Source organism: Conger conger, chromosome 14, assembly GCF_963514075.1.
Source record: "Conger conger chromosome 14, fConCon1.1, whole genome shotgun sequence".
Taxonomy (NCBI): domain Eukaryota; kingdom Metazoa; phylum Chordata; class Actinopteri; order Anguilliformes; family Congridae; genus Conger; species Conger conger.
In genome coordinates this window covers 20990369-21008082 of record NC_083773.1, presented here as the reverse complement: position 1 = coordinate 21008082, position 17714 = coordinate 20990369, and the positions used below count along the sequence as shown (strand labels likewise).

The window sequence follows — 17714 nt, the reverse complement described above, 5'->3', positions numbered from 1 at the left end:
GTGTCTTGCTCAGGGACACTTCGACACAGCATTTGGGGGTTAGGTGTCTTGCTCAGGGACACTTCGACACAGCCCGGGCGGGGGATCGAACCGGCAACCCTCTGACTGCCAGACGACTGCTCTTACTGCCTGAGCCATGTCGAACCTGATATTACAGCAATCAGGTTCACATACATTTAGACATTAAAATGATTGAATGTCTTGAAATATTAAATATATTGAATATATTGCATATATTGAAACCCAGACAGAGAGTGTTGGGTTTAACTCAAGTGGCCAAGTAGAGGTCATTCAGACCCTTTTCAATGTGAAGTCACATGGCGGCGTTGGTAAACTTGACTTCCCGGGCTACAAAGCGTTTTTCACAAACCCATGGATAGTCAGAGGATGACATGACAGGCAACTTGGTCCACATTGTTCAACTGTTTGCGGACTGAGACCCCCGTTAGCCCCCCCAGGACTGAGACCCCTGTTAACCCCCCCCCCCAGGACAGAGACCCCCATAACCCCCCCCCCAGAAGCCGGCTCCATGCTGACGATACACAGACCTGCAGCCTAAACCAACGCTCCACACGCACCCCGGAGACACACACCTCATCGCCCTGGTAACACCCGTCAGCGATAGGAAGGGGGGGGGGGGGGGGCATTGAGGAAAGGGAGAGAGGGGGAGAGAGGGGGCATGTGAGAGGAAGAGAGAGAAAGAAAGAGGCAGAGAGAGAGACACAGCGAGAAAGAGAGCAAGAGAGAGAATGTGAGGAAAAGAGAACATGTGAGAACAGGTCCTCCAGGGACAGGGGCTCTGCACAGGCACAGCTCCTGTAAAAGGACCTTTTCTTTCTTTCATTAACGGCCCTCGCTTTCCTCCTTTCACCCCTTCTTTAATCAGTCTGCTTTTCTTCTTCAGACCACTGGCGCTCAATCAGGCGGCTGCATCAGCCTGAATCAGCTTTGAGGCGAAGCGCCCCCTGTGTTCAGGCAGAGCGTAGCAGCCTGTGGGGCGACGGGAGCCAGAGCTCTGCAGGCTCATTGCCCGCACATGCCCGCAGTATCGCTCGGACTCCACACACCCAAACACCAGCGCCTGGTCTCTGCAGCACTCTCTGTGGGCACTGTAGACCAGCTCAGGGAGGGTGTGAGAATCTCTGCTCTGAGGGGAAAGGGCCCCTCCCTCTGTGCTCCATCTCTGCGCCCGTTCTTTACGCCGCGACCCCTGACCCGGTCTGGAGACACTTACAGCTGTAATTGCCCGGGCTGGTAATGGAGAGAAACGGTCTCAGGGCAGCTGGCCCCCGACTGGCCCGTAATGGGAGGCAGCAGGGCGGGCGTATCCGGCGGCGGTTTGGGGTGCTGTTATGGCAGAGCTCCAGGGCTTCGGGGGAGAGTTTGGTGCAGTGCAGCAAGAGTGAACCTCCAGGGTTAACGGTGAATGAACCAGCGTGGTTTTACACAGGCTCTAGTGTTAAACCAGGTCAGAACCAGGTGGGCCATTAAAACCAGGTCAGAGGTTTCAAGGTTTGAAGTGCTGCTTGCACAACGCCTTAGTCATAATCAGTAGGCCAGGGCTGGCCAGGAGTTCTACTGTCCTGTATGTTTTCACTCCAACCGTAAAAAAGCACACCTTATTCAACAGCAAGAGCAGGGCTGCCCAACCCTGTTCCTAAAGATCTAAGGTCCTGTAGGTTTTCACTTCAACCCTAACAAAAGAACACCTCGCTTAACAGCTAGAGATCTCGTTGAGTTGAAATTAGACAAAACAAGTGTGCCATCTTCAGGTAGAAATGAAAACCTACAGAAACAGCCCTGGTGTAGTGCAACTGCGCTGGTTAATCAGTGTTAAATAACCACAGGAGGAAGCGGGTAACCACGCAGGAAGTACCTCGTCCTCTTCCTCCCGCCTCCGAGCATCCTCTGCACATCTCTGGAGCTCCTCCTGAATCATGCGGGCGTACTCCGAGTCCCGCTCCTCTCTGGAGAGGAAAGATAAAAAAGAAAAGTGGCTCCTTCCTACACTCCTGACTCATGGAATACTCAGGGGCACCTCAACATGCCCTGGAAATTAAATTATAGGCAGGAAACTTCAGATTTGTGTTTGCCATGAGCCTAGAATACCTCAGTTAATAATACTTCACGCACTTGGAAATAAATCAGCACACTGGAGACCTCCCAACCACAGATGCCTGATGTCTCTATATCACAAAAGTTCAGAGTGATTTGAAAAGACACACTTTAATTTGTCCTTTGTTTTCCTGTGTTTCCTAGAACCCCATTTTTAACCATTTCATTATGGTATCACTGTTTAACCCTTTACAAATACATATATATACAATTTACAAATGAAGTGAATTTAAAAATGTTTTGTTTGTGAGGAGCATGTTTGGTTTATGAGGAGGAGTGTGTTTTGTTTGTGAAGAGTTTGTTTTGTTTGTGAGGAGGACTGTGTTTTGTTTGTGAAGAGATTGTTTTGTTTGTGAGGAGTGTGTTTTGTTTGAGAGGAGTTTGTTTTGTTTGTGAAGAGTTTGTTTTGTTTGAGAGGAGTGTGCTTTGTTTGTGAAGAGTGTGTTTTGTTTGAGAGGAGTTAACGTGAGATGCCTGCAGTGGGACACTCAGAGGGCGGTCCTTACATCTGCCGTGCGATCCTATTGGCTCGCAGCTCCTCCTCGTCCTGCAGCTGTTTGGCCATGCGGATGTCATTCTGCACCAGCTGGCTCTTCTGGACGTTGGAGCTGTAGAACTGCTCAACTGGAGAGGGAGGGAGAGGGAGGGGGAGAGAGGGGGGGGCAGAGACCTTCACACCCCCGACTGACACAGCAGACTGTATATTTAAGAGTGGAGAACAGAGGAAGGTCTAGAAGAGGTGCAGAAGAGCTGGTTGGCGAAGAAGGGGTTGGGGGGTAGTGGAGATGAGTAACTTACTCTCCTGCTCCTGTAGATTATAGGCCAAAGCTCCGTCCTCCAGAACAGCAAAGCCCTGACACACTGCAGGTAAAAGAGCGCAAGAGCACAGAGATCAGGGAACCTGCCTCAGACACACACCCATACCCACACACACACCCATACCCACATACACACCCATACCCACACACACACCCACACCCACACCCACACACACACCCACACCCACACACACACCCACACCCACACACACACCCATACCCACACACACACCCATACCCACACACACACCCATACCCACACACACACCCACACCCACACCCACACACATACAAACACCCATACCCACATACACACCCCGACACACACAGCTGTACTCAACCCACCCATTGACGATGTGACACACATCCTGACTGTGACAGGGACACAGAGACCTCCCAACACACCACAAACCACAAGCCACAAATCAAGTCGTTTGGCCATTCCATTAAGGAATTACAGAAGCACATCACACTAGAAAAGCAAACATAACTACAGCAGCAGAAAGACAAAGTCCACAAGATAAAGGCGTATTTCGTGGCTCATTGTTTTAGCGATGATTAGCTACAGTCTGCAGCACCCTGCAGGAGAGTGGTAGAACCAGAAGGGGCACATTGCAGAAAGCTCCTGATTAAAAGGGCACGGCCTTCAAGCGCTCGTAGGCCAGGGGCGGGGCCTCGCTGAAAGCTGAACCTGGTGTTTTCAGCAGGGACAATACCTTCCACACCGCGACAGGACTCAGGACCACAGCTCAGATCAGCAGGTGAAGCAAGGGGCTGTGCTTCGGTCAGACAGCCATGCCCTGAGACTGGCACAAAACCAGGAGGCATCTCCTCTCCCTGTCCACAACACAGGCTGTGCAAATGTGAACACACACACACACACACAGACACACAGACACACAGACACACACACACACACACAGAGACACCTCTACACACACACACACACACACACACACAGACACCTCTACACACACTCCACCTCACAGGGAGGGCACAGGAACACACACACATACACACACAAAAACACAGTTCTGCTTTGGGAGGGCTACTCCCACTCCCCGGCCCTGAGGACACACCACAGGGACTACAACAAACAGGAAGTTGTTAGCTGCCAACTGGGTCATTACAGAAGGGGGAGGCAGGGCAGGAGGCCCAGTCCCTCCCCAGCCCATTTCCTGAGAGACACTGTGTGTGAAACAGCACAGCCTCCACATATGCATTCTTCACTGTGCGCAAGGCAAAAAAAAAGATCTCTCTCTCTCTCTCTCTCTCTCATTTCCACATAGATGCAGCTCAACACAATGCAACACACAAACACATTGGGAATACTGGTCCACAGGCTAAGGCTTTTTCATGAAGGAACGCTAATGAAAACATACACACACCGAACACTGTAAGGTAACAGGAGAAGAACTATAAGGGCCTTTTCAAAGGAGCGGTCGATGTTCTCCTAATAAAGCAATTCTCAACATGAGCATGCCAGGTCATGGAACAGAAGCACATACTCTGGGGTTTTTCAAGACCAGGCTTGATAGAGCACTGGATACCATCCAGTTGCAGGTAGTAGGTAAGCAGTGAGCACTGGGCACCTTTTACTGGCAGGGAATGGCAATCATTGCTGGGCTGAAAGGCATGTTCCCACCATTATGCTATTTTGTTGCATTAATATAATCTCATGCAACGCAGCACTTCAGGGAAGAGGGAAAATGCTTCAGCAGGCACTGACTGCAGTGAGCTCATACAGTGAGTGACATGACGAGGACCTGAACCCCTGCCCAAACAGGGGATCATATGTGGAGGGAGGGAGAGGGGGAGAGGGAGAGAGAGGGAGAGACAGAGAGGGGGAGAGAGAGACGGAGAGCGAGAGATAGAGAGAGAGGGGGGGAGAGATAGGGAGAGAGAGATGGCGAGTGAGAGACAGAGAGAGAGAGAGAGAGAGAGAGAGAGAGAGAGAGAGAGAGAGAGAGAGAGAGAGAGAGACAGAGAGAGAGAGGGAGAGGGGGGGGCTTCACCACACATCTCGTAGTCACACTTATTTTCCCAACACTCTGGTTGCTAGATGATATCTGAGCTCCAGTCTGAGACGCGCTGGTATTCCCACACAGACGTGCCAGGACTGAGCGGCAGCCTGCGGGGAGCACATCACGCCGTGGAAAAGGCCCTGCTCCAGGGACCGGAGCCAAGAGCTGCAACTCCAACCCTGAGGAAGCCCGCAAAAACAGGTTTCCAGCAGTTCTCAAACCAACATCACACAACACAGGGGAGAGACGCTAAACGGGGTAAATCCAGGCTACAACTCAAATGTAAACAAGCCTTAGGATCCAGAGGAGAAACAGCCGCTCCGGGAACAGGGTCAGGAGTGTGGTCCTAAACGCCCCAGAAACGCTTTTGGATTCAAATAACTTCCAAGCTTTACTGAGCTGGTCTTGTGCACGGGAACCTTTGAAGAGCTCTTAAAAAGAGCAAACCCCACCTTCTGGTCCTCATTGTTGGCTCCATTTCACCAGGCACAGAAAGCACAGAAAAGTATTTGAGTCAAAAACAATTTCGTATTTGACCAAGGTCTGAAACTCACACCTGTCAGCCATAACACACTGTGGTGTGGTTGAGAGGGTTTGGATTAGGGTATAATTCAGGACTAAGACCTTACATTTACAGACAGAACCCGGCAGAACTCTCTCCGTGCCTACTGCAAACGAGTAACAGAACAGAAATGTGACCCGAACCGTCATTCATTTGTTCCTACGACGTGCAGCAGAGGTGAAGTGTAACCATATCCTCTCTTTCACAGCTACGGGTGAGCTCTTGTGCAGGCTGCTGGAGCCTCTCTCATAATGAGTAACAGGACATGTGGTGTTATCCACTTCACTGAAACCCACTCTGATCCATCACCCTGCCACCTCTCCCCAGGTCCCAACGTGAGGGAGTGTCACCCCTCTCCTGTCCTCACAGTGACGTCAGCCCTGCTGGAGGACAGTGTCGTCTGACGCGCACACGCACACTCACACTCACACTCACACTCACACTCACACTCACACTCACACTCACACTCACACTCACACTCACACTCACACTCACACGCTCACGCTCACGCTCACGCTCACGCTCACGCTCACACTCACGCTCACACTCACACTCACAGACACTCACAGACACAGGCATGCACACACACATAGACACTCACACTCACACGCTCATGCTCACACGCTCGCTCACATGCACACACTCACACACACACACACACACAAACAAACACAAACAGGCATGCACACACACATAAGACACAAGCCCTCTCACTCTCACACACACACACACACACACACACACACAGACATGTGCACACGCATACACACATGCAGACAGACGCACGCACACACAGGCTTGCACTTCCGCAAACTATCAATAGCAGGGATCAGATATCAGTGAAGAGATTGCAGAAGACAGCAGTGGGCACACCCTACCCGCAGGAGAGACAGGCTGATACCTGGGAGAGTGAGCCAAAGGTCGTGTGGAGACTGAGCCTGTGCTTGGGTTCCAGGCCCAGGGTCAGGCTACAGCTACGGCTACACTGTGCAACCAAACAGCCTGTAGCCTAGCGGCTACATACCTGTAGCGCTGCAGTGGCTAATGTGCCTGTAGCCTATTGGCTAAGGTGCTTGACTGGGTCCTCGAAGGTTGGTGGGTCAAACCCGAGCCACAATAAGATCAGTTGAGCTGTTGGCCCCTTGAGCATGCCAGCAAGGCCCTTTACGCCACATTGCTCCAGGGGGGATTGGCCCCAGCCTCGTCTAATCAACTCAGTCACTAAGTGAAGCGTTGGCTAAATAACCGTAATGCAAAGACCCCACAGGACAGTAATGTGCAGCTGGTCTTCAAACACAACCTCATCCACCTCCAAACATCTCAGAACATACACCCTGGTGCGTTATAGACAGAACCCCCCAGGTGTGTAGCTTGAATTGCACAGATATCAGAGTGGTCTGGGTTAATAAGTCAGTGTACGATACGCCAACCCAGGGAAGAGTTCCAAGGTTCAAGCTCTCAGTTCAACAGCCATAGCACTCAGGAAGGGCAGTCTCCATGGCGATGTGAAAAGCAGTTAGAGTTGGGTTATAAAAACAGGACTGTTGACTGTACTCGAGCTCCCTCCCCCACCCTCAGGACTGAATCCCTTTTGCGCTGACCTGGGGTTCCAAAGCAAGGCGTCTGGTCATGAATCATCTCTTTTTTTTTGGGGGTGAAGCTGACCTTTACCCCACAACCCCGCACCTCCCCAAAGGGTCTCCCAGCTGAACGCTGGTGCCTGTAGCCACGCCGAAAAAACACCCCCCCCACCTCCGCTTCCACAGAAGTCCCACTGACACCCCCTCGGGTCCCTGAGCACAGGACAGGGGGGTGGAGGGGGTACGGAATGCCTTCCAGATGTGCGCAGATGTTGGGCACAATCCAGCATGGGGGGGGGGGGGGGCAGGAAGGCACAGGAGAGGGAGAGGAACACACTCCTGTTGAGCACGACAACGAAAGGCAAGACAGACGGTAGCTAAGTGCCAAGGGTAGACCCTCCACACACGCACAAGACACAAAACAGACACACACACACACACACACACACACACACAAGACACAAAACAGACACACACACACACACAAGACACAAAACAGACACACACACACACACACACACACACGACACAAAACAGACACACACACACACACACACACACGACACAAAACAGACACACACACACACGACACAAAACAGACACACACACATAGACACACATAGACACACACACCAGACACAAATCAGACACACACAGACACAGACTCTCCTCTCCAGAGCGTTCAGAATAAGCACTACGGGGGGGGTGAGGGAGAGAGAGCAGGCTGACAGCACTGACGATCTCTGATACAGTAGCTGCCCCAGCCGTTCGGGAGCGAGTCAGGCTGGAATGCGGGTTTTCCTATTTGTTTTCCCAGCATCCCCCAGCGGAGGGTCACATACCCGCTGCAGGGGTGGGCATTCCGGTGCTCTGATGTGGCCGGGGGGGCGAGGTGCCAGGAGGGAGGGCTGGAGGTTTGGGCGGGAGGTTCCCGTCCGGCTGCATGTGTGGCACAGCCGTGTGCTCTGCAGGCAGCGTTTCATCATCACCCCCCTGGACCTTCAGTAAAACTACTGAGCACTGAGCACTTCCCATCAAACCATTAACGTCAACCAGTAAAACCGCTTTTGAAGTAGCAGCACGTGTGAGCGTAGGTTTGAGCACGTTTGTGTGCGGGGGTGTGCGCGCGTGTGTGCTAGTAAATGTGCATCACACTGCATCACAGTGTAACGGCTGGCAAAGAAAGCAGTGCAGTTAGCTCTGTGTGTGTTCCTCGCAGTGTGGGTCTGCAATCTGCGCAGTCAGCCAAACAAAACAGGAGACCAGTGAGGGGCAGAGACACCAACAGCCAACACAATTTTACAACCAACTGAAAATCCCTGATTCCACACAGCTACAGAGGAGAGAATCAAACAAACCTGTCCTCAACGTCACAGAAACACCTCCACCATGAAAACGCATCTGAATATCCACACACACTTTCCAGGACAATATGACGTCCAACTGTGCCTCTTCTCAGAGCCAGCCGCAAAAGGCAGTTTCCACCGTTAAAATACGCCACACGCAGTTTCCATTTGAATTTCCTCTAGAACAAATGGATGAATAAACAAACAAATAAATAAATGAAAACATTAAAAAAAAAGAAAAACACTGGACGTTTCTCTCCTAACCAAACACATCTCCCTTCACAGACCCAACGCGGGGACGTCTGTGCACACAGGCCTGGTTTTCGGTTTCCCACGGCCAGATGGGAGATGTCATGTCTTTGTGGCGCTCTGTAAACAGGGAAGGGTGCGGTTGGGTGGCTGTGCTCTCAATTAGAAGGTGGAGAACCGTGTTTTTCTCTAACGGTTATTCCTGCTGAAGTCTTCAGCCCAAACTTAAAAAGGGCAGTTCTCTGAAAAAACAATCACCTTAAAAGATCATTGTGGGGAGAAATTACATCTGCCTTTTAAAGGGGACCTGAAAGAAACCGCAGGAACGGTTGGAAATACGGAGAGGCACGAGGGCTTTAGGAGCTGGCTGGGTAAACGCTTCACACAGCCAGTACGGGCATCGTGCCTGGCTCTTATTTTCGAGCAGCAGTGCAGAGGGAAACATTTACTGGGGTTTTTGTTCCGCGACTGTAGCCCAGTGGGGCCGTGACTTCTGAACAGCCCGAAATATTGACATGGGCCAAGGCAAACGCTCACAAACACCCAGCGTCCTCAGACACAGCACGGCTTCCTGTGAGGAACAGCTAATGAAATTAAGACCAGTACACCGGCTACAATTAGACCCGCCGTCACGTGAAGGTCAACCTGGCGGGACAGTATGAGTGAGCTCACGGGGGGGGGGGGGTTTGGGGGGATCAGCCGGACGAGGGCCTGTCTGTCGCACTGGTAAGCCAATGGGGTCAGCCACCCCCTGCCGTGGACCGAAAGCAGCCAGGTAACCCCCCACCCCCTCTCAGGACCGAAGGGATCAGCTCAGATCCCTCACCGGGGGGGGGGGGGGGGGGGGGGGGGGGCGAGCTCCCTCACGTCATAAGGTTCAGAGGGCGAGAGGGAGAGGTCAGAGGTCACTGTGCAGCAGGGCAACGGATTCAACGTCTCCATTTCGGATCGCTGGACAACAATGCGGCCAAGGAGAACCAGGCGACTATAAAGCCGCTCCGCTTTGCGCTGTGGAATGGATATTTCAGGGTGCAGGAGACTAACTTACACTCTTTAGCTCCTGACTCAGTGGTAGTGTGTCTGACTGATGAGGCAACTGCTGCTGATTCAGAGTGTGCTGGCAAGAAAATGAGAAAGAATGAGTACAAAAAACAGGGCATTTCAGGACAACTGGCATTTATCAGAGAATATAATGAACATTTAGATTTAAAATGTTAAATGTAGCACCAAGGATGGCCAGCTTGGGCTATCCGCCATTTTGTTTTCCATAGTGTAGGTTATGGAAAAGGCACACCCTGAGGGAAAAGTAAGGTTTTAAAAAAAGGAAAAACCCTCATGCCATGAAAGAAAGCGAAAGGACTGGAACAGGGCAGAGGAGCCGTAATCTCCGGGACGGAAGGGCGTGTTTTCAGCCAGGCCGAGCAGGGATGGACAGATAAAACAGGAAAACCCCAAAGGCTCTGGCAAAGAGGCAGGCCCGTCTGAACAAACAGGAGACCGCAGAGAGGTCACAGGAGTGAGGAGGTCTGTGAATAACAGACCGCAGAGAGGTCACAGGAGTGAGGAGGTCTCGTCGCTTCTCAGGCTGGAGATGTGACTGAGAATCAGGGACGGAGGAAACGGGGAAACGTTTGAGTAATGCTGTGACTGTGTGTTTCCAGAGACCCTGAGGGAGAGAGGGAGGGAGAGAGAGGGAGAGGGAGAGAGAGGGAGAGAGGGAGAGTGTGTGCTTTGGGGATTTTGTTGACAAGGGTATATATTTGGTAGGGTATATATATTTGTCTGTATTTCTCCAGACAAACATCCCATCAGTGGGATTACTCTTACATTCCTTCCCAGAGTCCTTCACTTCCCTTCCCTTCCCTTCAGGCTACAGACACAGAACAGTCTGTCCTTTAAGACTCGGCACTGCTGATGTCACCATCGGCCAACGCACTGTCAGCCAGCCAAGGTGACGGGGCCATCTTTCACTGTCAAACTGACAAAGGACCAGCAGAGAATGAGGGGGGTCAAGGCCCCATTTAAAGGTTTTATCCACCCCCCTCCACACAGTCAAACCTTCTCCACCAAGCACTCTCTCTGTAAGGCTTTGACTAAATTTGGTTCCGTCAGCCCCAGCAGTAGGCGCTGATATAAATACCTCTCTGTGCCGGGGTGGGCTAAACTACAGACTACAGCTCAGTAAGGCTGCTGTGCTCAGTGTGTGTGTGTTCATCTGACTGTGTGTGTGTAAATATGTCTCTGTGAGCTAAACTACAGACTACAGCTGAGTAAGGCTGCTGTGCTCAGTGTGTGTGTGTTCATCTGACTGTGTGTGTGTAAATATGTCTCTGTGGGCTAAACTACAGACTACAGCTCAGGAAGGCTGCTGTGCTCAGTGTGTTCATCTGACTGTGTGTGTGTAAATATGTCTCTGTGGGCTAAACTACAGACTACAGCTCAGGAAGGCTGCTGTGCTCAGTGTGTTCATCTGACTGTGTGTGTGTAAATATGTCTCTATGGGCTAAACTACAGACTACAGCTTGGAGAGAGGGCAGTGTGGCACTAAGCTTTTGTGTGTGTGTGTGTGTCTGTGAGTGGGTGTGTGTGTGTGTGTGTGAGAGAGTGTATATGTGCGCGTGAGTGAGTGTGTGTGTGTGTGTGTGTGTGTGTGCGGATGCATGCGTGTGTGTGAGTGAGTGTGTGTGTGTGTATGTGTGCGTATGCATGTGTGTGTATGAGTGAGTGTGTGTATAAATGCTTGAGTGTGTGCTTATGCGCGTGTGTATCTGAGAGTGCGTGTTCTCTCCTGGGGGGGCAGGGGGATCTGTGTTGTAGGAGCATATCCAGCTGTTTCAGGGGATTCAGTGGAGGGCTGCCAGAAATAAAAACACGGAGAGATAAGGACGGAGGGTGGCGGGTCTGGAGGGAGAGAGCAAGGAATTGAGAGCAGAACCAGAGAGGTGCCAGGCAGCTGAAAAAAGAACCACAACCAGTTTTACACAACAGCCAGCGGCCAGCTGCAGCCCCAGCTAAAGCCCAGGAGGGTACAGTAGAGGAGGCCCTTGTCCGGGGACAGAGGGATGCCGTGACAGTAACCACCCGCCCCTCCCCAAGCCCTACCAAAAACCATGCCTGACCCCATTTCACATCTCTGGGGGGGGGGACGGCGAGACTAACAGGACGTAAAGGATCAACAGGGCCTTTGTCCCTTCACCATTGCCAATTAAAAAAGGCATGCAAATGCACTTCATACAGTCTGACTGTCTGCGGAGAGGGGAGAGGGAAAATCAACTGCCTGAGAGAGAGAGAGAGAGAGAGAGAGAGAGAGAGAGAGAGAGAGAAGGAGGGAAAGAGAGAGAGAGAGAGAGAGAGAGAACAAATAATGAAAAAGAGACTATAAAAGAGAATGAAAGAGAAGGAGAGAGAGATGCGAGTAGACCCATTATGTACCCATTGTAGCCAGATTACAGGCATAAACCCCATGTGACCAAAGCATTCTCTCCCATATCACATTACAGAAAGCCCACTGCAGACCACAGAGCCCTTCGATTCCTTATTAACCAGCTGGCCATGCAAAAAAAAAAAAAACCCACTGTTGCCGTGCCAACCAGTTTCACCTGATGACAATAAAGCGCCCCAGCTGTGGGAAGCTCTCCATTCATTTAGCGTTAGCGTTCAACCTGCACTGAAGCACTTCAAGCCAAGAACCTTGTGCAAAATGAGCAGCACCATACTGAGGAACACAACCTTCCACTAACAAGATTGCAGCCTTAAAACCAACTTTCCACCGACTGGATTGAACCCCAGGTTGATCCGGTTAAGGTCAATACCCAAGAGCAAGTGTTAGGTGCATATCCCAGATCCCAAGCTCGCCCCTCTGAAAACCTCCACCCAGGAATACCTGCTGCATGTCCCCAGTATCCTGGAAGACTTCACCTGCTCAGCCCCAGAGATAGATCACCGAGACGGTTTTCAACCATTTCAGATTCCCTGACTCAAAGGCATCCAGGAGACCCCAATGACAAGTTAAAAATTGTTGTACTTAAAAAAAGGTTTTATATTCTGAAATATTTCCCCAAATCTATATACACATAGTCTTTACATATCAAGTCTGGGTGGGGTACAGTACCTTGGAGCACATGTGGGCCCTGTATCACCGAGCAGGACTATGGAGTTAACTGCGCTGAGTAAAACACAGATAACTGCACAAGGTAAAACTCGAAATGGCCCTTTGGTACTTCAGTCCATGTTCCACATTTGGGAGGATTCCGGGTTTAACCCAGTGCAGTTATCCACCTAACTCAGTAATCCTGCTCTGTGGGTTTAACCCAGTGCAGTTGTCCAGCTAACTCAGTAATCCTGCTCTGTGGGTTTAACCCAGTGCAGTTATCCACCTAACTCAGTAATCCTGCTCTGTGGGTTTAACCCAGTGCAGTTATCCACCTAACTCAGTAATCCTGCTCTGTGGGTTTAACCCAGTGCAGTTGTCCAGCTAACTCAGTAATCCTGCTCTGTGGGTTTAACCCAGTGCAGTTGTCCAGCTAACTCAGTAATCCTGCTCTGTGGGTTTAACCCAGTGCAGTTGTCCAGCTAACTCAGTAATCCGACTCCATGACACAGGCCCCCGGAATGTTATCGCATTCCGAGGTCTTATCAGGAGCGTCTGAACCAAGCTGCCGGGCATCGAAGTGCGGGCGGGGTGGAGTCTCCATGACCTCCATCTCTACGCCCCAGCAACACAACACTGCCAAGCTGTGAGGCCTGGGGTCCAGCCTCACCCAAAGCCCCTCATTCAGCACTGCTGTACAGTATCATTTCATGCTCACAGGTGGTTCATTCCTGTAAAACAGCGCGACTCAAATCTAGAAGGCCAGCGTCTGTAGGTATTTGCTCCAACCTTAGCACTGGATTACACAGACCTTACTTCCAGAACTAAAGAGGTAAAGTAGTTGGTGAAATCTGGTGGTGGTGTAGTGCATGACTGAAGCAAATACCTGTAGACATTGAGGCTTGCAGGACCTAGAGTTGAGTAGCACTGCTGTAAGCTGAACATTTCATTCAAGATTTACATTAATTTACCCCAAAGGTTTGCTTAGACCAGTCTGCCATGGAGGGCTGAAAGGAGGTTTCATTCAAACCAATAGCTGATTGATTGACTTCGCCAATTAATTAGCTCCTCTCTGGTCGAAGGTGTGATAGATGAAAATCAGCAAGGGTAGCGATTGGTTGGAATGAACCATCCATTGGGCACCACTGGGCTAGATCATTATAAGCAGCCATACAGTCAGTGTTTTTATATGTGGAGCAGCCTTATTCCACAAGTTAATTTAACTGATTTATTAGTTATTTTACAAGGACAGTGTACATTAATGAACATTTCTGAGTATGCGCTAGAGTAATCCAGGGAGCCTGCTTTCTGTCAAGAGTCCCTGGGCTACAGGTTTTTGGCTGTGGGAGGAAACAGTAGGACCCGGAGGGAACCCACACAAACACAGGGGAGAACTTGCAGAATTCCCTTCAGCAGGAGGGGGAAATCTGTTTTTTTAGCTTAGCTGCAGACAGCACAAGTTCTCTCTGGAATGCAGCTCAGCTCAGCAGACAGCAGTCACAGACGGAGTACTGCAGCCTTAATCTCATCTCATCTCAGCCAGCTCCAGCCCGAGTGGCTCGTTAGCTTAGCTGAGCTTAGCAGCAAAGCAGTTCTGCGAATCGAGACAAAAATGGCTTCACGGAATAACCACCTCAGCCAGAGGAACTTAGCTGTCTGGTGCTCTAGGAGATTAAATAAAGCCAAAAACACAAGCACCTGCTGAAGGGCTCGAATGAAAGCCCCCTTTTTCTAGACTCCGCCCGAGGAGTCAGTTGGGGCTGCGGCAGGCTGCTTCCCTCAAACCATGAGCACACTGGGCTCCTAAAACAGCCCTGAACACAGAAACACCCCACCAGACTGCAGCAGCCAGCTCTCAGACAATAATAATCTGGAGGAGTGTTTGGTTTTGTTTGTTGGTTCATTTTTGTTTTTGTTTTTTTTCCCCTCCTCTAGTTCTGCCAGAATTCCATTCCTCCATTCCCAGTTAAGGGTCAGCCATTTTCTATGCTCCACAGAAGGTTCTGGACTGCAGCAGGTTCCCACGGTTACAGTGCAAAATTTCTGTCATCTAGCACTACATCAAATTAAGTGTTTTGGCATCGGTGTGCACGTGAAAATTACACCTGTGCATTTAGAGCAGGGCAGACCAGCTGCACCTAGTACTGCACTTAGTACTGCACTTAGTACTGCACTTAGTACTGCACTTAGTACTGCACTTAGTACTGCACTTAGTACTGCACTTAGTACTGCACTTAGTACTGCACTTAGTACTGCACTTCTGGAGAAAAACCCTCTTTGAAGAAACCCCAGTTAAATGACAGTTGGACAGTAATCCCGAAAAAACCATGGTGAAGCAGACCAGAAAAAGAAACTAATTACCACAACCACCATTGCCCGATATCTTCCAAAATAATGTTGTGTCGACATTATATGACATTATTGACGTATTGTTGCGTGATTGCAAAAGGCAGATGATTCGCAATACTAGATGTCTACACTCAAATCCAGGGGTCGGCAACACTGGTCCTGGAGAGCCCGATTCAGCAACGGGTTCTGACCCAAAAAACAAGGTGAGGCGAGTGAACATGTAAAAGACTGCTTTCATTGATCAATTAAGTGCTGAGTAGCAATGAAAGCCAGCACACCCTGCTGCACCCCGGGACCAGGGTTTCCGACACCCGCCCTAATCTATTTACATGCCGCTACACAGGGCACAATGGAGCCAATTTGGGTAGCAGACAAGACTCTTACCTTCCTGTACTCTAGGCAGGTGAGATTGGTCGATATCCAACTCCATCATCACGGTCCCCTCCAAGTCTCACAAAGTCATGGCATATGCAGACCACTGCCTCGGTGTCCGTGGGGGCTTGGGGGCGGTAGCTCCTGGGGAGGGCCAGGCACGAAAACATCCACTTCAACCTTGTCGTGTGCCAGCGTTAGCCGACATGAACTCCAGCCAAACACGAGAATGTAACTAAATTACTGATTGAATCTCTCCTGTTGCGAAGGCACGAAACAGTAGACACACTATCCAGCGAGTTCAAAACGGCCAGCGTCAAGCACTAAATGGAAATAAGGTTATGGGCGCTGTGTTACACAGACAACTCTTGTCCTACTGTCAAGAGTCTGCTGATCGGCTATAGTAGATATAATTTATAGTAGTTCCGTTGATTCTAATCAACTACTGGATCAAGTAAACATTTCACCAAGTACAACTTAAATAAAGGCTAGATTTTCCAACATTAACATCAAGGGCTGCGTCACCGATAAGAATTTAGACCAAGTAGGTCTATTCGCTTGGCACAACATTGAACTATCACGGCATCCCAGCTCAAGTAGCGTCGCCAAACATTTTTTGAAAAGTTAATACGTGAAAGGTTGTTATGGGTTGCTTAAAAACACTATAACTGAGTGAAGAAATAATTATTTGGCTATCAACCTAACCAACAAAAACAGTACAGCCTACACAAATAGAATCAAACTGCTTGGAAACAGCTCCCCTAAAAACATATCCACTCTAAAACAGTGCAATAAAAAAAAATTTGAAAGCCACGTCTGTCACTTTAAACGATGAGCTACAAGATATATCTCCAATGTTTTATCCCTCGCAAACGAAGGCAAATTAGCCACTGCAAATGTGACCACGGTGTAATTTCCTTGTGGTTTTGAAAAATGTTTGAAGCTACTCCAATAAAGTAATGGCTAGTGATGATCCATAAACATGTGTTGCTGTTGTTTAGGGAAACCTAGCTATTCAAAGCATTAAGACTGTCAGTAGAGAAACGTAATGAATATGCACCACAATTTCCACTTTTTAAACACTGAAAATGTAGGTCCACATTAGCCTGGTCCGTATGATCAATTAGTTTATTCACAAAAGAAGCTAACTTATGTTGTGTTAGTTGAATGCAGGCAATTCGACTTTCTACCAGCGATTAAAATTTAACTTAAACTTAAACAACATGCATGGAATTTGTCTCGAAACAAGTGCAACATATTCACCCAGTCCAGACAGAATGGAGCAGTGTCATAAAACACCGGAAACCTTCTTTTTCAAAAATTCGTTCCACCTAACGATACCACTTTATCGACTGGTTGTGCTCAATCCCACGTCGGCAAAACAACTTGCTTCTCCTCCACCACCATTACAGCTGTGATTTTTGTGGTCGGGGTGCTAATGCTAGCGCCTTGTAAGTGACACAAAGCAAGGCTGGTGCCGAGACGGAGTCCCAATATGGACAAACTTCACTCCAAACAGAAGCTCCACTTTCCATCAAACTATTTGCGCAAATAATGCGTGGGAGTTTTGGCTACGAGTGGGCGTTTGGGATGGACAAGCAAAAGACGAAGTTATCCGCATTTTTCTTAGGTGCTCTCGGGTATAAAGCATAAGCTTTGTTTACTCATTGTAGTAGCGATACTATGCACGATGTCTCCCTGGTTTGAAATTTGAATATTTTCTTATTATGAAAACAATTACATTATTTAGACCAGAATTCATATAGCCAATCACTCATAAATACCCTTTGATTTCTACATTCTAGTCATTTCAGAATATTATAGTTCTAGTAATTTTACATCAATTCCCTTTCTAAGAGAGCTTCATAAATAGTCTAAACTTCATGCATTTAACCCTGTCTTGACAGTATTGATTTATAATAGTTTCCCAACATTTTCCAGATGAATTGGGAGATTAAATGCATTGCCAATAAATTCATGTGCGTTTGTGAGCTAAATATGCACAGTAAAAGTAACGTGTGGGAATCTGTCAAATATCAATGACGTCAAAACCATAGGTTAATTCATCGCGTAACGTCTGTTTTGGTCATTCGCCATTGGCTGCGAAGTTCCTGGGCTGTCTGCGCCACCTGCTGGTGCAGTAGTCTAATATGGGGAGGCTTTTATATCTAGGATTCAATAATTCACGAATAATTATTTACAAACACCT

The 17714-nt window shown here is 49.3% G+C and overlaps 1 protein-coding gene across 5 annotated transcripts in view; it reads right to left on the bottom strand.

Moving 5' to 3' along the window:
- Positions 1-17007, bottom strand: part of LOC133110423 (coiled-coil domain-containing protein 50-like) — a 34796-nt gene extending 17789 nt beyond the window's left edge. For 2 of the 5 annotated variants that reach the window (XM_061220514.1, XM_061220517.1), the window contains exons 1-6: positions 16769-17007; positions 15518-15649; positions 9743-9811; positions 2914-2976; positions 2622-2739; positions 1877-1967 (exon numbers count right to left, since the gene is read on the bottom strand). In XM_061220514.1, coding sequence (XP_061076498.1) covers positions 1877-1967; positions 2622-2739; positions 2914-2976; positions 9743-9811; positions 15518-15566 — 390 coding nt within the window. In that variant the 5' untranslated portion in view covers positions 15567-15649; positions 16769-17007. Of the gene's footprint in view, positions 1-1876; positions 1968-2621; positions 2740-2913; positions 2977-3649; positions 3911-9742; positions 9812-15517; positions 15650-16768 lie in introns of those variants that run through there. The other 3 variants (XM_061220518.1, XM_061220516.1, XM_061220515.1) reach the window with 3 other exon arrangements.
- Between the last annotated feature and the right edge of the window lie 707 nt (positions 17008-17714).